Source organism: Ostrea edulis, chromosome 2, assembly GCF_947568905.1.
Source record: "Ostrea edulis chromosome 2, xbOstEdul1.1, whole genome shotgun sequence".
NCBI lineage: Eukaryota > Metazoa > Mollusca > Bivalvia > Ostreida > Ostreidae > Ostrea > Ostrea edulis.
The window spans coordinates 89,321,971-89,342,761 of NC_079165.1; the positions used below are offsets into that span (position 1 = coordinate 89,321,971).

The window sequence follows — 20,791 nt, forward strand, 5'->3', positions numbered from 1 at the left end:
CAGTGTGTTGTATCTCAGTAACTGTTTGATTGACCAGTGTATTGTATCTCAGTAACTGTTTGATTGACCAGTGTATTGTATCTCAGTAACTGTTCGACCAGTGTGTTATATCTCAGTAGCTGTTTGACCAGTGTGTTATATCTCAGTAACTGTTTGACCAGTGTGTTGTATCTCAGTAACTGTTTGACCACTGTGTGATATCTCAGTAACTGTTTGACCAGTGTTTTGTATCTCAGTAATTGCTTGACCAGTGTGTTATATCTCAGTAGCTGTTTGACCAGTGTGTTATATCTCAGTAATTGCTTGACCAGTGTGTTATATCTCAGTAACTGTTTGACCAGTGTGTTGTATCTCAGTAACTGTTTGACCAGTGTGTTGTATCTCAGTAACTGTTTGACCAGTGTGTTGTATCTCAGTAACTGTTTGACCAGTTTGTGACATCTCAATAACTGTTTGACCAGTTTGTGACATCTCAGTAACTGTTTGACCAGTGTGTTGTATCTCAGTAACTGTTTGATTGACCAGTGTATTGTATCTCAGTAACTGTTTGACCAGTGTTTTATATCTCAGTAACTGTTTGATTGACCAGTGTATTGTATCTCAGTAACTGTTTGACCAGTGTGTTATATCTCAGTAACTGTTTGATTGACCAGTGTATTGTATCTCAGTAACTGTTTGACCAGTGTGTTATATCTCAGTAACTGTTTGACCAGTGTGTGATATCTCAGTAACTGTTTGATTGACCAGTGTGTTGTATCTCAGTAACTGTTTGATTGACCGGTGTATTGTATCTCAGTAACTGTTTGACCAGTGTGTTATATCTCAGTAACTGTTTGACCAGTGTGGTATATCTCAGTAATTGCTTGACCAGTGTGTTATATCTTAACACTCGTTTGTTTGGTGCTCTCTATCTCTGGCGTCCTGAGATATTCTGTCATACATTGGTCAGCTACTCCCCGTCTTTTCCTTTAATTATATGACCCTCTACTTCTTGCATTTATACCTAGGAATCTTTGGTTATTCTGTTGAAAACGGTTACTATTCGAACAGTTACTGAGATATAACACATTTTTTCAGAAATTCCATATAGTAAATTTGGCCCCGCCCTGGGATCAGAACCCCTACCCCGGGGATCATGAATTTTACAATTTTGGTAGAGGCCTTCCTGCTCTACATCACTATGAATTTAGTTTTTCTTACACATGTGCATTCATACCTATGGTAGTTATCAAGAAGTTAAAAATGTTAAATTTTTAACGGACGACAACCAATTGCAATAAGTCACCTGAGTTTACTCAGGTAACCTAAAATCAGAAATGGGGGGGGGGGGGGGGGAAGCTAGATAGTTTTATTATACACAGGTTGATATAATTGAATCTGTCAAAAAAATCCGATGTTTAGGATCAATTGTATTTTCTACATCAGGATCATTTTGCAAAGTCAAAAACACTATTGTGAACAAGCCCAAAAATTGTTATGCATGTGTAGTACAGTTTGAAAACTTGTATGTATACTTGTATATTATCTCGAGCTGTTTGATAGAGTCGTGATAAGGATGTGAGATATGACGGGGACATGAAAATCCTGACTGAAGAAATGACCTCTCATTATTTTACTTTCTTTTCAGTACAGTTATATTTCTCAAGCCCACCATTTAAAAAGGATGGCTAAGCTTAGATTTTAATTTTCATTTTATTTGTAAATTCAATTCACAATTAAAATTCCAGTCGTTATATATGAAGGCACGTGCATTCATTATGGGAAACATTTACTGTGTGACACCCTCGGGGCATTTAGTATTCTGTGTTTCCATCTATGCAGGGGCGGATCCAGGACAAAAATGATGAAAGAGGCGATCAAGGTATTCGGGGGAGGGGTACCTGGGTCAGCACCCCCCAAAAAAAACCAAATAAGAAAGAAAGAAAATAACCCCAACCCCCTAAAAAAATCTATGATATAGTTTTACACAATTTGTTCTTTAGCTCTTGTTTAAAAAGTTTTAGTCAAAACAGAGACATTACAAAGTAAAACTGATTCACTTTGAGAAAAATCTTTCTCAGCTTGTTTGTAGTGTATTGCACGGGAAATGTAGAATAGAAAGATTAAATAAATAAATAGCCTAAATAAATTGCTATATAGAAAGAATATTGAAATAGGCCGAATTGATTACATACATGAAATGTATAGAGAGAAAAAATCATTGATCTACCACTGTTTTTTGCAAACCAACTGAAAATGATATAGTTTGTGGTATGATGAACCTCTGATCTTATAACTTGTGCGCAAGTTTGGGGGGGAAAATCAAGTAGGAGTTATCATTCTTTGATTTGACTTTACCAAGCATGCGCATTACGAATTTCCCGCTGTATATGAAAACAAAACAAAATGTGGTGACGGTGACCGAAGAAAGTGTCAACATTCGCTGTTCCCCAAACACACAACTTAGGTTGGTATCCAAAGATGGAGGGAATGCACATTACTCAGTCCACAATCGCCGCAACCAATGAACCCTAATAGACCAAATTTTATTTTACAGAAAAATGTAAAATAATGGCAAGTGGGGGTGCGTCTTTCATTGCAACACCTGTGTCCAGTTTAACTGTCGGACAGCCGAGTCCTGCGGGACCAATGAAAACTTCAGGGATGAAGAAGTCGTCTGCCTCTGACCTACTGGACCAGATAAGGCAGTTGGAGGTTGAGGGACAGAAACTGAGGAATTCCAACCTGATAAATCTGGGTAAGGACTCGAGGAGTCGTGAACAGACATGTCCTGTAAATTTAAATTCCCGTCCTCCGATTGTTCTAGTCCAATATTCATCATTATTGTTTTACATCATCTTCAAAAACTACAGACTCATGCAAAATTTATAAATAATGATGAAAAGTAATAATAATAATATAAACTTATTTTGTGTGTTGTAAGAATATGGCATGAGCATTGATTTTTAACAACTATAGCCTACCTGGTTAGGTTGGTAATTATTTTTCTGTTTAAGTTACTTAATCTTATTTAAATGTTTTAACCTTACCTAAATAAATTAAGGGATTTTCAATTTATTAGTGTAGACAAACAAAATTATTATTCAACACACTCAATTGTTTCATCATTTAATTGCATTGAAATATAAATGTATTGGGTCTCAGTGGTAAAAATAATTTTTGTACTTGGTCCTCAGATTTTCTAATGGCTGCTTGAAAATAGACATGGTCTGCATTTAAAAAAAAACCAAACAAACAGTGAAAAGAAAATCCGACCGTAGTTAGAAGTCTTTGAGTATTGAGTGCCAGACTGAGCACTGCCAGACTCAAAAATTTTAACCAGATTTTTAAAAAATATTATTTTTATAAAAGCATTTCATTACCCATGTTGGTTTACAAAAATTGCAATTTATGAAAATCTGGACTCTGGAGCAAAATAAAGGATGTGTCTCTACGTCTTTTTAAGCCAGATAGGGACTATTTCAATCAATGATATTCTCAAATGGTCTTTCAAATTTGCTTAATAAAGACAATGTTAACTCAGTCTCACTTTTCAGCAATCAGATAGGAGCTTTATTATATATGCAGATGACTTGGGATTAATATCTGATAATCAACAATCTTAACAACATAAAACTTACACTATTGTACAAATAAATTGTTAGAATGGTGTTTGGAAATCTGTGCTAACAAAACAAAATAATTATTTTCAAATAAAGTCAACATTTAATAAAAAAAAAGTTTACAATTAATGGTATAGATATAGAATGTGTTAAAACATATAAACTTATGCTTTAAAGTAGGGGTCTAGTAGCGTGACGTCATGTCCGGATCGAACTCTGGTATTGGTTCACGTACTATTATTATCAAACGTATTTTTACATTTACCTGTATGTTTTTTAATTTAGTAAAATGAATACAATAACACTCAATCACTTATATTTGAGTAGACTATGGCTCCAATCTTCTTTCCATTTTTTGTCATCTAATTCACACATAAAACCAGAGGTACATATTTGTTTAATTGATATATAGGGGTATTGCATGTTAAAATTATCTGTAAATTACAAAAATTTCATGATATGCGATAATGCACTTGTGGAATTAAATAAAACAATTCTGCACTTGTTATATATTTGTTATCTTGTTATATATTTGTTATCTTCTATTATGTGAAAATCATCTTCAAAATGGCTATTTTGGCCAAAAAATGTAAATATAAATTGAGATGCTGTGAAAATATTATGCTGAGAAAGGGCAGATTTTTTAAATGTATTTTAACAAGCATTCATATATGAACATAATATGTGAGTTTGAATGAAAAATCACAAGTCAAATTTTTAAAATATTCATATTAGTGGTGTTGCAGTGCCGTATTTTTGACTGCCGAGGGCCTGTATTGAGTTCAATTTTGTACCACCATTATTAAAAAACATGAAATTGTGTTAAAATTTCACTTTTAATTATTTAGTTAAACATATTTATTTCATATTTGAGGAAAAAAATTGCAGCATCATACCTCAAACAAAATTTTATGGACACATTTTAGGACTTCTTCAATGAATTCTGATATTGCCGTGTGACAAATGGGGGTACACGTAATAAAAATACCATAATTTACTCATTATCCTGACAACCCCCCATTTTTTTGTTTTTATCATACCCTCAAATGAACAATCTAAGTATTTAAACTCAAATTTTTGAGAAATCACAAGTAGGTCCAGGACTAGGGACCTACCTTAAAGGTTCTTTCAAAGAAGCAATGTCTCATTTGTATAACAAAACTTTAAAAGTCATGATTTAAATTATAATAAAAATACAGAAATATAAAACCAACAGATCCACCCATTAAAACTTGATTACATCTATTTGATCATACCATCAAACCATAGTTACTTATAGGTCAGAAATATGGGGTGTACTGTCAGCATGCAATGCAAGGGAAAGACAAATGACTATATGAAACATTTAAAGATTGGGAGATTGAAAATCTTTATATGAAATTTCATAAATTTATCACTGGATCAGGTAAGAAAAGTAGCAACATGGCAGTTTTATCAGAGCTGGGTAGACAACCAATATTTTATTCTTTTATTATAGCAACTTTCTCTTATTGGCATAGACTTGAGAGCATGCCCGAGAACTCTTTGTTATACAATGCGTATAAAGAAAGCATGATCTTGGATAGTTGTAATATAAATTGTTGGTTTTCAAATGTAAAATATTTATGTAAGAAAATGAGCATACTATAGCCCAAATGTAGATCAATGAAACCAACAACTTTAAAGAAACAGCTGGAAAAAAAATTAGTTTGAGGATTTCTTACAATACTGGTTTATGAAAAGAGAAGAGGGTTGTCTATTGGGTACTTAAAACTTACAACATATTTCTATACATAAAAAGAAGTTTTGAAATTGAAAAATATTTATTAAAAAGTTTTGAAGAAAGAAAAATTATATGCAAATTTAGAATAAGTGCACATATCTAAGAATTGAAAGTGGAAGGTGTAAAAAAAAATAATTACAAATGCGGAAGGAAAGAAAACCACCCTTGAAAGAAATGGAAGAATTTGTAGAATGTGCCACATGAATTGTGTGGAAGATGAGATTCATTCTCTAATTGAATGTCCCTTATATAAAGGTGATAAACATTAATTTTTTGAGGATATTGCTAAAAATAATTGGAAAAATTTATAGTTTAACAAATGAAGGAAAATTTCTGTGGTTTATGTCTAATGAGAATGATATATTGCTTATCAAGCTAGGCAGTTTTTTAAATCAATGAATTTAAAACAAGAAATAGTGTGTTATATAATCTTACAAAGAGCCAAATGAATGTAAAAGAGTTAAATAATGTTAATACTCTAGTATAAGTGTTTATGTTACAGGCTCTTTTTCTTAATTAAATATGTTTACTAAGCATTTAATACAAATGATCCCCATCTGCTGTATCAATTTTGACTTTCTTCAATTGTTTTAACCGCCGCAGTGGTCTAGAGGTTAGAGCGTTCGCCCCGTATGTGGGAGGCTGGGGTTCGAATCCCGGCCGTGACAAACCTCAGTCGTTAAAACAGGTAGTGACAATTCCATCGCCAAAAACTCGGCATCAGGTGTGAATGTCACAGGTCCTCTTGCATTTTCCATAAATTTAACGTTAAAGACGACGAAATGTATTGTGATGTCACAATAAGTCTGTGTCATTCTACTTTCATAGTTCGTAAGGCACAAAATATGCGGGTCTCTGATACACAGTTAAATCGCCTGGTTTTGGTTGATACAAAAACAAGCAGGTAAATAAGCATTCAAGGAGAATGGTAAAACAAAAACTGCTTATCATATCACTGTATTTCGCTGTTTGTACCTTCTAATTCGTTGAGGCGCGGTGTTACCGTTGGGGCAATCTCAGCTACATACATGTACAATGTATAGATGAACGGACTCCAATCTCAAATGCAATTTTGTGATCTTGGTTTGTTTCGGTATAATAAACAATTTATTGCATGAATGTTCGGGAGATATGAAGATTTATTCACCCAAGAAAAATCATATTCCCCTCGCGCGTTGCCCTCGGGGAATATGATTTTTCTTGGGTGAATAAAGCTTCATATCTCCCTCTCTATCACGCAATAAATGTATATTGTTTTCTTGAATATGATATTGATGAGACTTGCATTCTGACAATCCACCAGGTTATTCAATCATTGTAATTTTGTCTGCATTTCCATTTCACATGATTCTGAAGAACTGCATCAGATATTTTGCTTTTATTAGAAATTCAATCCATATTATATAGAAATGTGAATATTTATACTTGTAGTTTATTGACTGAATATTGGGGAGTGTGACTGCCCGAGGCTGTTGTGCAGTAAAACAGACTGACCTTGAGAGATTCTCTTCTTAGTGACCAAGGGCAGGCTTATTCCCCAATATTCAGTCAAACCCCTTTAAATCACGTTTTGAACTTTTCAAATTCCATACACTTCTTATTCAAGAATTATTGTTCATTTGCATATTTGGTAGCAGACAAAGTGTTTATGTCCACAAATGTGATGTCACGATCAGCAACTGTAAGCAGATGTGATGTCACAATTAATTTAAAGTAGTCCCCAGGCTTTTTCAGTGCATGCCGTTTTGGCTCATTAAAAGCACATTTACTCTCTACAGAATATATTGGAAAAATTATCAAAATATATAATAGCATCATATTATAAATCAACTGCTTGCCTTTGCTTCAGTCAATAAAATGATTAACAAATCTTAATATTAAGTCTATACTAGGTTATTGACTGACTATCAGGAAATATTCCCATTAGAAGGCTATGCTTCCTGGAAAATTAGACCAAGCTTCTGTGTTTTTAAAAGTAGAATTGATGAAAAATTTTCAACTTTGATTTTGCACCTGTATATATATGTAGCTGCGGTATTGTAGCCCTCTCCAATTTTTTTTATTCTGACGTTTTTGTTTCTCAAAGTACAGAAACAAAAGTTTAATAGAGAGGATTACATTATTGCAGCTACTGTATTCAGTATTCAGAATGTCAGGTCTGCACGCAAATTGTAATAAACTGTCAGAAGAGCTTGCAAAACTATTAATAACTAAATGCATCCTACACGAGAGCTTGGTCAGACAGTGATGTTTTTTGGTTCCATGGTAATGTGATGCTCTTTGATCTCGTGGTAAATAATTGTGAATTTCGAACACTGCCTTTATAGGCTTTACTTTCTTACTCTTAGACAGACTTGAATGATATGTTCCATATTTCAAATGAAAGCAAACCAAACTATGTATTCCTAACATTTGAATGCTTTTCACAAACACTCGCATCTCTCTAGCTTGTCCATAAAAATAAAAAGTCTGTTCAAATTTTATGATTGAAATATTCGATCTGTAATTTTAAGCAGTTATATCATGTACTTAGGTAACAGTTCTCTGGTATTTATGTTGGACACCATTTTGGAAACTATGCATAATCGTTCTACCAGACAATATAAGAGACAAGGGGGATTAAGCCCAAAAAATCTTGTGTGATCTCTGCTTACAATAGGATATCTAGCAGCAATACATAGAAACCTAGGGTATTAAATTTCAAAAGAAAATGACTTAAGGCAAGACAGTCCTCCTAGATTATAGACATTTAAATTGCAATTTTCAGGGGGCAGTTTATTATTAGTACACACTTACAGTAAACACAGACTGGCCATGTTTGTGTACTTCAAACAGAAGTACCTTGATATTTAACAACTACAGTGGCCAGAGCAGCTCTTCAAGCCATGTTTATATTTGTCAAATGGTTATGTGTACAAATGAGATTCGATTAGTTTGTCCACCTATACAAGCATGTGGCACTTACAGGCTGCATTAAGTCAGGTCTTTGGGGTGAGGTGGGGGGTCCACCAAGTCAAGATTTGACCGTAGATGAGGGCAGAGGCAGGATTAAATTGCCATCGATTTGGGTCGAGGAATTAGAATTGTCATTGACATATTGAATATTCTGATATGAGGTGATCCCCTTTGATGTTACTGGTGTAGTATTGTAAACATGCACATAGTGTGAAGGAATAGAATATTTTTTAATAAGTAGGAAGCCTGTTGTCAGATGCATGTCATAGGGTGTTAGATACATGTCTTAGTTCTTGTAGGAAACTTTGCATGTCAATCAGTGTAGATCTATAGGCGAATTTTTTAGTTACACACCATGACGTGAAATTGTAGGTTTTGTATTGTAGGTTTTGTACGGCACAGATTTTTAGCGGTGCCCAGTAAAACAGACATGTGGTATCTTGAAGTTGATTGATTGTGATCAGCAGTCTTTATTGTTAAATTAGCTTTTCTTATTACCCAGATTAAAGTAAAGTAAACATTGACAAAGGGAATCTTATTTGTACTAGCTTCTCATACTGTCACTTAGCTGTTCAGGTGACACAGTTGTGGTATTTGAAGTTGCTGGATAATATTTTTACAACAAATCGGTAGTGTTTGTGGAAACTCTCCTTCTCGTAATAATATTAAGATTTGATATATTCCTATTCAGACTATCACACCTTTCTTTATGTCGTACCAATATTGCTAGCTTGTGTAAATATCATTCAAACTACATAAATCACCCTCTATCAGGGTCTGCGATTCAATACCAAGAGAATTTCTCCACAATACTGAATATAAAAAAGACACAAAAAACCCAGAATGTTCAATATAGATTTGTTATTTACTGAGTTTCTGTTCTTGGTCTTTTTAATAACTTTCTCCCTAAAGCTAATTTTCAGTATGTCTCCATTTTATTCGCTGTTTCATTTCCTATGATGGTGTCATTTGACGCAATTTCTTCTGCTCAAAAAGAAATTTTTCCTACTAACAAATCAAAAGATGAAAAGCTGAAAATAGAAATACAAAGTTATATTGCAGTATGAACATGATTATTAATACATGACTGTCACGCAGCATGCTTTGGAAACCAGAGAGACATGTCGGGGAAAATGTGTCCAATGGTAACATCAGGTGGACTGGTCACCTGCCCTTGATTCCAGCAGCGTGTATATAGAAGGGGTGTGTGTTAGTTGTCATCAGTGCAGGGGACCAGTCTACATAACAGAGAAAGGGGTGAAGAGTTACAGAACTTTGAACACAGATAGTGAGCCCTAGATAATAAGTTATATCCATATTCAGTACTGCAAAAGTGGTTATTTACACTGGAGGTCAAGTACGTGTCTTTCCATGTCGGACATAATGCGTGGGAAGATAAAATATGCGGTAACTGAATATAATATATATTATATAAAAAAATTTATACCTATGTGTGTGGAGGAAATTTACACGCTTTTTACATAACTGCGTACTTAGTGTAAATTTCCCCACATGTAAATAACCACTTTTGCAGATTTTCAGTGTGATATAGCAATAGTAGAATATATATGAGCTTAAGCTCGTAACAGTATACATTATAAAAAAAATTCAAAATTCACTCTTTCAAAAATTGCTCACTTAGATGCCATATTTCAAAACGATGAAACTAAAGTTTAACTGATGATAAGAAATCTTAAGAGTAATAATAGTTTAAAAGTTTTGTCTTGTTTGAATTTGCTCACAGAGGAATGGTCACAAAATTGGTGCAAAAATTACGCTTTTCTAATGATGTAATTTGATATATCATTACACCAGCAATCAAGGAAAAAGTGTGACTTGTTTTGTTGCCATTGAGAATAAATAGGATTTGAATAGGTCCTTAGTGTCCATTACTCTTTCTAATTCAAAACATGGAATGCACTGATTATTGAAAAAGTGAATGAATGGTTACTCTATTGATCGGGGTGTCAGCTAAAATATTGGATGGAGTCATTTTAATCATTTGATATTGTCCTTTAGGATCTAAGAGACCAATCGTGTGATTGAAAGATTTCACATCTTAATTAAAGCTGTCTTCATTTAGCTAGTTATGATATCACTGCCTACTAAACAACATTATATTTTGTATTTTCTGTGAAATTCTTAACAATTAATTTTCCTTCGTCTTTGAAATATTTCAAATTAATTTTATTTTCATACTTCTTTTGTGTTTTTTAAATAAATGAATAAATGTGATTGTTACAAACTTCAAACTGCCATCAATCTAATAGAAATAAAACTATGTGATATAACTTTTGACGTGTTGAAAAGTTATTGACCATAGCTGTGCAGTACAGAAGTGGATAGACGTGGATATGTTATAAACCTTAGCAACCCAGAACATAGGGGACGAGATCAAAAGTTCAATGTCGGACAAAAAACTAAATTCACATAGTTTTTACCAAGACCTCCCACCTCCCCACCCCTTTAAAAGCTAAATATGATTGAAAGTAATCGATTAACAAGTAAAAACATACAATTATAAATAACACTCTATATATACCTTTTCTACTCATTATTCACAAATTAAAGTGTACATTAAAACTATTAAATGTTCATTAAAATGTATATATTATTTATATGTGGTTTTTAACCGTCGCTTATCTTTTTTCTTTTTCCACTGAAGTGTAATTGATGTTAGATGACAAAAACTTACGGAAGAATTTATCCCCCCTCCCTCCAATTCTACATGAATTTAGATTTTCATCCGACATTGATCTTTTGCCCCCCACCCTCTAACTATACATGAATATAGATTTTCATCCGACATTGATTTTTTGATCTCACCCCTTACTCAGAGTAGAGTTATTCTATTGACTTTAGCTCTACATTAGTGCAGTACAATAAGCAGGTGAGGGAGACATTGTTTTGTCCTGTCTATCCATCACAAAGTAAACAAAATTGTGCAAGACACCTTTGTTTTCCTACATTTGACACTATAGAATCTGGACTCATTCATTTTGATATTTGTGAACGCAGTTTCTGATTAGATTGGAGTGAATTGGAATGAAAAGGGCAGTCATGTTCAGGACTTGATACAATATTGTGCACAACTCTTAAAGCAATACAAGCTGTAACTGATATAATATTACATCTTTTCATGAATGACAAGAAGTACTTTAAGTGTAAGAAAGTAATAATTACGCATGTGAAATTGTTTACAAATCTTACCCTGCCCAGTGCCTCTCTTTCGCTTTTTCCGAACTGGTGACCTCCGAGGTCAGTGCACATCGGAGATTACGAGCAGGAATTACTGACAGGATGACAATGATTCACGAGTCAACATTTTCTGCAGATTTGACCAGTTTATTGCTTCATATTCACTCCGATCTCATAAAGTTATGTATGCTCAATCACAAATATGTTAAATATTTGTTCTTTTATTTTTCAATTTATTTACCGTCAGTTACAGCTTGTATTGCTTTAAACCTTTGTCATTTTCACATAATTTAAGGAGGCCTTTTTAATAAAGTATCTGTTACAGTTTAAGTTGGAATAGAAAGAAACTTCAGAGAGATATTTAGTACCAAGTGTTATTGTGCAAGACACTTTTGATTCTAACTTGTACTTTGACATTTTGATACATCGTGGTGTTTATGAATGAAGTTCCTGCTAGATTAGGATGACACTCACAATTTGGAAATGTACAGTTTAACAGAGATGTAAAAGATGGACTTGGTTTTGCAGTTATACAAATAGGTGGAGGGAGGGGGGGGGGGATTTGGTTGTACATATGTACATAAAAACAAAAGATATTAGTTGACCATAGTTGTCTAGTATAACAAGGTAGGGTTATGAGATATTGTCCTACTGCTATAGCCATACAATGCATAACTAAGTAAGCTATGAGTTATCGACCTATTGCTATAGCCATACAATACATATGAGTTATCGACCTATTGCTATAGCCATACAATACATATGAGTTATCGACCTATTGCTATATCCATACTATACATAACTAAGTAAACTATGAGTTATCGACCTATTGCTATAGCCATACAATACATGTGAGATATTGTCCTACTGCTATAGCCATACTATACATAACTAAGTAAGCTATGAGTTATCGACCTATTGCTATAACCATACAATACATGTGAGATATTGTCCTACTGCTATAGCCATACTATACATAACTAAGTAAGCTATGAGTTATCGACCTATTGCTGTAGCCATACAATACATATGAGTTATCGACCATTTGCTATAGCCATACAATACATAACTAAGTATAAGCTATGAGTTATCGACCTATTGCTGTAGCCATTCAATATATAACTAAATAAGCTCTGAGTTATCGACCTATTGCTATACAATACATATGAGTTATCGACCTATTGCTATAGCCATACAATACATATGAATTATCAACCTATTGCTATAGCCATACTATACATAACTAAGTAAGCTATGAGTTATCGACCTATTGCTATAGCCATACAATACATAACTAAGTATAAGCTATGAGTTATCGACCTATTGCTGTAGCCATTCAATATATAACTAAATAAGCTATGAGTTACTGACCATAATTGTACAGTACATGCGAGGTACAGCTTTGACCACAGATGACCAATAATTTTGGGTTGGTGTGTATGTTTATTTTGACCATATAATAGTCCAGTATATAACTTTTAAAATATGTTATTGACCATAGCTATACAATACATAACTAGGTAGGTAAACAAAAATACCTACCATATGATTTACTGGATAATCTAAATGTTATTGGCTGTATTTGAACAGTGTGCTAAAAGAGTTATTGACCTTGTACAGTATCTAAAATGTACAGCATTGAATTCAGAGGATGTTTGTATATTATTGAAATCTTGATAGAATATAGATCTGTTCTGGATTTTTGGAGACATCAGTCACTATGGAAACATTGAATGGTTTTAGTATTTCTTATATGGAAATTAGGGGGGGGGGGTTACAATGTATTTATGAATAAAAGCAAGTGTGTTCATGTTCAATTTTTATTTACAAAATCCATGAACATTTATTCACAGCAATAATAAGCATCATGTAAACACTTGTGTTATAGTTATTGAGTTGATTTGCCTATCAACTCTTGTGACCTATTTAATGTCAGTTGAATGAGTGGGGTATCATGTTGCACATTGTCGGTAACCCATGGTCGGTCTCACTATCAATGTTTGATATTACACACAAGTGAAGAATATTGAATAAAAATGTGATGGGATTTCAAAAATACACAGCAATGTCATCAGCTTATGTTGTACACCATGCACAGATCACTGATCATTTCCCACCCTCTACGGGGGGGTTAGGCTTGGGAAGGATTTTTCTGAAGCGTGGCTTGGGCTTGTCATCGGCAAGAGTAGGACAGACGATTACCTGCACAGGTTGTGACACACACTGTCCATTTGGAGTAGTTTGCCCACACTGCATGGAATTCATGAATGGTGGCACTAAGCTTCCAGACATGGGCAGGCCTCCTCCATTTTGGACAGGGATGGGATTGCTTGGTGCACACTGTCCCTTTTGAATTCGATACATTGGGGTTGATTGTGAATTGGGGGCCTGCATCAGAGGCTGCATCAATCCTTGAGAACAGTTGGTTTGGGATTTAGGTACACAGTTTGCCATTTGTAGACTTGCCATGAATGGGAAATTTGAAGGATGAGAAACAATGGAAGTGTTAATGTGGGATTGGGATGCATGAATTGTTGTAGAAAAGTAGTTTTCGGGTCTTTGGGAAAGTTGATGAGAATTTGAGCAAGGAAGTTCAATCATCTGTGGTTGGTTCAGTCCTCTCTGATGAGAGTTTCCAGACTGAAGTCGTGCACTATTCACATTGAGTCCACCAGGGGCTTGTGGTGATGTTTGCCTAGGAACAAGAGTCAGGTTTTGATTAACGAAGGCTTTTTGCTGGGTTTGTGGAACTCCTGTTGAAACACCCATTATTTGTGTTTGCATTGGGAAGTGAGCCATCTGTTGGATATGTGCATTTGTAAGGTGATTATTTCCCATGCTAGACTTTTGTGACGCGGGAGATGTAGTTTGGACAGGGTTTTCATTTTCATTTCTGTTGTCAGTTACATCTTGCAGAATGTGTGGCAGGTTACCATTGTTGGGTCTTTGAGTAGGAGGCATTCTTTTTGGAGGTGATGCCATTACAGATTTTGGATGGATTTGTGGGGCTTTGGCTGTGACTACCTGAGTGAAGGTTTGATTCTTAGATGTATCTTGAGTCCTCACTCCATGGGAAGCCAATGGCTGACTTCTTGTGGCTGACATAACAGAAACTGGATTAGCAGGAACTTGTTGGCTTGGATGTGCTTTTTGCATGGGGTTCACACCAGGAAATGTTGCTTCACTGTTTGTTTTAGTTTTCTGTGTAGACCTTTGTTGAATAGATTGATGCAAGTCATTAAAGATGATGTCACTAGCGTCCTTGAACAAAGCATCAATGTTCTCGTGTGTGGATGGATAAGAGTTTGGTCGGGGTTCATTGTGAGCTGGCACTGCTGGGGTCTGCTTTATAGTGTCTGCACTAGTGGACCTCTGTTGGGGGATCGGACAGGGCAAGTAACTGAGATCTCCAGGCAAGTTAGAGGGCTGTATGGAGGGCTGTACCGGGGGCATTGCCTGTTGAGGTGGACTTGTGCTCTGGATCGGATTCAGATAGAACTGATTATTTACACCATTAAAACAAGTGTTTGGCAAGATTTCGGAATAAGACTTCTCAGTTGGATGGAGGTCTGCAAGTTCAAAATGTTGTTCTGGGCTAGATGGAAGGTTAGTCTCGGGAACTATTTCATTGAGAGCCTTTAGCAAACCTTCTTCATCATAAAACTGGTGGACATCAGATTCTATCTCGCAGATCTCTGTACCATTAGGGACTTGTTGTGGCATTGGTTGATAGATTGGATTGGGTCTTGGGTAAGGCTGGTAGTGGTGGGCATGTTTAGCGTACCCTATCATTGGTCCTTTATGCAGGTAGTCACAATTTTCACTGTCATCTGTCTTTTCAGGTGTTGAAGTACTAACCAGTTTTTCATTCCCACTCTCATCCGTAGAAGCACCTACTAGTTTTTTATTCAGGCTCTCATCAGACACTTTGAGTTCTTTTAGCTTAGAGCTTAATTCATCACCTTGGAAATCGAATGAAACATCTGGTAGTGTTTGCTCACTTGTTACATTATCACTGTCCTCGGTGTTGTCTTCACTTGTTCCACTATCTTGGTTCATATCATACAACAGAGCATTGATACTCTTACCATTAGCCCTAGCAGAGTCAATTTTACTCTTTAGATCTTGGATTGCTTTCTTCTCGGAGTCAGGTTTACATATTTTTGGTTGAGTATTTTGATTAGATTTCTTCGCAGTGGTGGAGTTTTTGTCCAGTATGTAGCCGTTTTCTGACTTGCCGACTCTCTGTACAAGTTCTCTACTATGCCCGTTTTCCATAATTTGTTTGTTTTCTTGTGAAATGCCATTTTCAATTTGGCTAAAATCCTTCACTTGTTCTTCACATTTTAGTGACTGTGTGCTGACTGTGGCACAGGATTTCACGCTTTTCACGGGGAGACTTTTGGTTTGGTTCTCTTTGGCTTTGTTTTGTGGTTTCCTGGTAGAATCCTCATCTTTTCTCTGCCTCTCACTAGTTCTGTCGTCTGACTGTATTTTTTCTATTCCTTCTTTGTTTTTGTCAGTATTTTTCTCCTTCACACTATTTTCATCCTCTGCTTCCATTTCGTTCACTCAGAAGTAAATCACACTCAATGTCCTAAAATTAAAAGTGTGTGTTAATATACTTGATATTTAATCCAGTTTGTTATTTTTAACAGCTTACCACTCTATTGGTTAAAAAAAAAAGTCACTGAGTTTACAAGTGTTTCATCTAAAATGGCTGCTTGCTCAGAATAGTGAATGAAAAAATAATGTACAAAACAACCATGTTTATGCATGAAGTTTCATAATAATTAAACCACATACATGTATCATTCGTGCAGAAGATTTTTTTCTCTGAATAATTTACTGGAGTGAGCAGACGTAATTAGTTTGAGAGGCTAATCAGCATGTCTCGTTAGGCAATGTGATATTTGCAGGGAAATTCCCAAATTCTTCATAGAAATACAGAAAAATGAATTATTGAATGTATACATATTGACTGAATTCAAAATAAACACATTTGAGATTAATTTTAGATTGGTTTTAGTGTTGTGAAATACTGCAGTGAATGGCTTAATTACCATTGTGTCGTAAGTTTGAACACATCAAGACACACAATATTAAGATTTAATTCAGTATTCACTATTGTCAGTCATTTTACAGGTGATATAAGTACTAAGTACTTACGCTAAGATTGACACAGTCAGGAGAAGGCCTGAAGGTTTGTAAATCCACCAGAAATATTGTTAGAAAGTACTGTACTGTGACCAGTCACACTGGGATTTTCCGGAAGTTTATTTTGAGAACAGGAAATAATTCCTCTTCCACACAAGCTCATAGGTTAAGAAACTCCAGCTACACGTGAAAAAAAAAAATATATTTAAAAATGTACACCAATTAACTGCCACAGTGTGATTAGAAGTGTGGTTCTGGGGGAGTTTAACCATGTGTTGTGTATAATGGAGGAAGTGACCTGGTTCACTGATACACGGTAGCATGATTTTTATTGACATAACACAACATTATGTGGACACAAACATATCTCATTCATCAGATAAACTCCTGACACATGTTTAGACTTGCAAATAAATCCACAAAACGTGTGTCCTAAGGACACTGGTAATTAATTACCTGTAACACTGTGTCTGACAAATGTGTGTTGTTATTTGTAATGAGTATATTTTGCAGTATGTTGAATAAAAATGCCACATTTTGATCAAGAGTTATATGATATATGTAGAGTCTCTGCATACTCATACCTTTTGAAAACTGACAAATAGGCTTAGTTATATGAGAAGTAAATAATTTTCTTCAGTATGTGCTTATCTGTTTTGATTTCCAGTGAAGTTGGTTCTTATTCCTTATCTTCCTCGGGTCTATTCTTGTTTACATGGTAGGTCATGATTATGTAGAGTAGCAACTAGCACGTGTGTGTCAATAAAGAACTATAAATATTAAGGTGTCGTCTTTTTCATTTCAGGTGTTTCCTCCTTCAACACTATAGAATCCCCATCAGACTATGGACAGGTAAAGGTCCTTAAATCAGTGAAATGGTAACTGAGGTCATCGTGGGGTAACCCCGGGTTACAAGTGGATTGTCATGCTCTTGGAGTTTAACTGGCATTTTTAGAAAAGACAGCGGCATCAGGTTCCAGGGCCTTAGGCTTAGAAAATTTCACTTTTGATCTCGGTCTCACTTTTTCACTATTTGTTTGAAAGCGGGGCTTGGATCAAACTTGAGCTTGTTGTAAGTAACTTAGATTAAAGATAAGGTATGACTACTTTCTAGCCTTCAACAATGTAAATCAAATATGGGTGAGTCCTGTGCACATCTGATTATGAATACTGCTTGTCCAGCAGTATATACAATATCTAGGTCACCTCAATCACTCGGGTTCCTATTGGTACATGTATTTATCTGTCTTTGATATATGAATATTTTTGTCAACTTCTCAGAAACTGCTTTGTACAGTTTTCACCAAAATCATCTTTTTTTAGAAGCAGATGAATATCAACTCCCCGAACACTGAAGTACATTTTCAGTAGACATTATTGTTCTGATTTTAAAAAAACCCATAAATCAAAACACTATTGGGATTGGACATCTACCTATACAAGTCAATTTTTCATTATTCCGACATCAGAATTGAAGATCGTTGATATTCAAAATCATATCCATCAGAGGAGCAATTGAGGTCATAGATGAATTGTAAAACTAATTTTTTGTAATTACATTAGACATAATTCCTTTAAAATCTATAAAATCATTTTATTAGAAATTTATTGGCATAAAGAAATCAAGTAAATTTTGCATTGACATAATAACTTTTTAAAAACTGTTGATGACTATCAAAATCACAACAAAGCAGAGTAAAATATGTAAATGAGGAAACCCCCAGAGTGGAAAAATTCCCACGCTGATAATGAATGGCCTGTGAAAAAGATGACACTCTGATGTACTTTTTTCATTCAGACGTTTGTGTCACTTTATTTTCAAGTTTTAGGAATAAAACTGTAATGTTGACATATTGATGATACCTATTAAACTACACAAATGGGCAAAGAAATCAATTTACACACGGAGAATAATTTCCCCAACTTTTACATATTCATATGCACCATGCAGTTTTGTAAATAATCATCAGCCAATCAGAAAAGAGATGTCTGTGATTAGCAAATACAGCACTCACAGAGAGAAAAAAAATAAAGAAAATTTTTATTTTTAGTTTCTCTTTCTGATATGAAAAATAATTTTATGAAAAAGGATGATCAATTTAGATAACTATAATTTAGACAACAATGTCATGAATATTTTTCCTCAGAAGAGGATAAAAGTATATACTTTGCAAAATTTGTGAGGGATATTGTTTGTAGAAGTGACAAGGAAGCTGTTTATGGCTAGTATGCAGGCTACTTCAATAGATAAGTGGTGTATAAATGTATCGTATGGAACACAAAAACTATATTCTATATAAATGTATTGTATGGAACTCAAAAACTATATTCAATTGCAAGGAAGAATTTAAACTCTCTCATTTCCATTTTTATCTTCCTATGAGCAATATATTAGTACCATTAACTTGCAACAGTAGTTTGAATACTTTGATTTGGTAGAGCAACAAAAAATGTGAATTTTAGAGTTTCTTTTCTCTTGGGACCCTAGGGGTGGAGATAAGACCAGAGTCATACAAATCTTCAGATCGTATTGCATTAAAAAAAATGAGTTCATTGTTATAATGAGCATGAAGACCTCTTCCAAAAATTTTTAATTCATGATGTTTGGATCTGAGGAGATCAGGTCCCCGGATGAGGTACTATGGGTCATGTTTATTTTTATTCATGATCATTCAGTAAATAAACTATTTGCATAATTATTTTGAGCATAGAAATTGTGAGACTGAAGATCATTGGGCCTTAGGTTCAGGTTCAGGTTCAGGTTGATCCCTAATGAGCAGAGAATTTGTCCTTGTCTTAGGTTCAGGTTGATCCCTAATGAGCAGAGAATTTGTCCTTGTCTTAGGTTCAGGTTGATCCCTAATGAGCAGAGAATTTGTCCTTGTCTGGGTCTAAGAACACCTTGTCAAGGTTAAAATCACAGGTAAAAAGAGAATTTAGATAACTGTTTTGTCCACAACTTTGTTATAGAGAGACAATAGACACTCATATTTACCATAAAGGAAGGTCGTCTTTAACATAAAGCTCACATTTGACACCAAACAGTGTGTCCTTACCTGAAATAAAGATAAGGTCAAGATCACTGTAAAATAAAAAAAAAAAGAATTATTAGAAACATGGTATTAAATGGATAGATATCAAACTTGATGCAAAGAATGACTTGTGATTATTATCTACCTGCAACACTTCTGAAGAGTTCTTTGTGTGAGACTCGGGTGACTGTTAAGGCCCATGAGCCTCTTTTTGGGAATTACTCATCAGGTTTACATAAAACTAAGGTAGAAATAACTTTTTAAGATTACATTCTTGGTTTGCCTCAATCCAATTAATAGCTCTGATTAATTACTACATTAATTCATATGATTGTATTTCTGTAGAATACTAGTACAGGTAGAATTGACACATTTAGAGATGTTTTTAAATATTTTTGTGGTCAGTCATTTTTACTGTCAACTGTTTCTATATATAGAAATAAGATGTGTCAGTAGTGATATAATTATATGTTTTATGGAGCCTAACAAATGTAAATATTTTTTATTATGACAATTGCTAATTTGAAACTTTGTACTTTATGAAGCAGCATCAAAACAAGAAGTAATTATAAATTTATGAAATGAAAATGCATATCTCGAGGCATTAAATTTTTTTCTGAAACTGTTTATTAAACAATGAATTTCAAGGAAGATTTAAAACTTAATGTGACATTAAGCTAGTAAGTTGAATTGCATTAATACAACAAACAGATTTTGTGAATGACTTTGAAGTGTCTTTGACAACTTCTTTTTTCAGTACACCCCAGTTTCCCGACCCCCCATTACTCCTACGTCCCCAGCCACACTGTCGGCCCTCGTTGATATATCCAATGAACAGAAGACCATTGCAGATCTCAGGTACAACCTGTCAACAGTCACTATGGTTCCTTGAAATTTTTACTTTGATTAATTACATTTAGTATTATAACTAATGAAAGTGTGAAAATAACAAATTTAAGCTTTATGTATTTTTGCACAAAGCATTTGGAAAATAAGACTGATAGATAAACTCTGCCATTGTATTTGATTATAGACATAACAAGTGAAATACCACTTAATGTATCAACTGTTGATCCAAGTGTTAT

At 34.5% G+C, this 20,791-nt stretch overlaps 2 protein-coding genes across 7 annotated transcripts in view; one reads left to right on the plus strand and one right to left on the minus strand.

Annotated features, from left to right (window-relative positions):
- The first annotated feature begins 858 nt into the window (after positions 1-858).
- The window catches only part of LOC125679247 (coiled-coil domain-containing protein 158-like), a 37,869-nt gene continuing 17,936 nt past the window's right edge, over positions 859-20,791 (plus strand). For 4 of the 6 annotated variants that reach the window (XM_056155383.1, XM_056155386.1, XM_056155384.1 and 1 more), the window contains exons 1-4: positions 2,349-2,446; positions 2,537-2,737; positions 17,480-17,526; positions 20,464-20,564. In XM_056155383.1, the coding sequence (XP_056011358.1) occupies positions 2,551-2,737; positions 17,480-17,526; positions 20,464-20,564 (335 nt within the window). In that variant the 5' untranslated portion in view covers positions 2,349-2,446; positions 2,537-2,550. Of the gene's footprint in view, positions 2,447-2,536; positions 2,738-17,479; positions 17,527-20,463; positions 20,565-20,791 lie in introns of all 6 variants that reach the window. The other 2 variants (XM_056155387.1, XM_048918322.2) reach the window with 2 other exon arrangements.
- LOC125679250 (uncharacterized) lies at positions 13,324-20,559 on the minus strand. Its single transcript, XM_048918327.2, has 2 exons — positions 16,687-20,559; positions 13,324-16,114 (listed from the first exon to the last, which is right to left on the minus strand). The coding sequence occupies exon 2, from the start codon at positions 16,078-16,080 to the stop codon at positions 13,624-13,626; it is 2,457 nt and encodes an 818-aa protein (XP_048774284.1). The 5' UTR covers positions 16,081-16,114; positions 16,687-20,559; the 3' UTR covers positions 13,324-13,623.

Excerpts from the sequence above, each read along its gene's own strand:
- LOC125679250 (XM_048918327.2), bottom strand. The coding sequence starts at position 16,080 with ATGGAAGCAGAGGATGAAAATAGTGTGAAGGAGAAAAATACTGACAAA.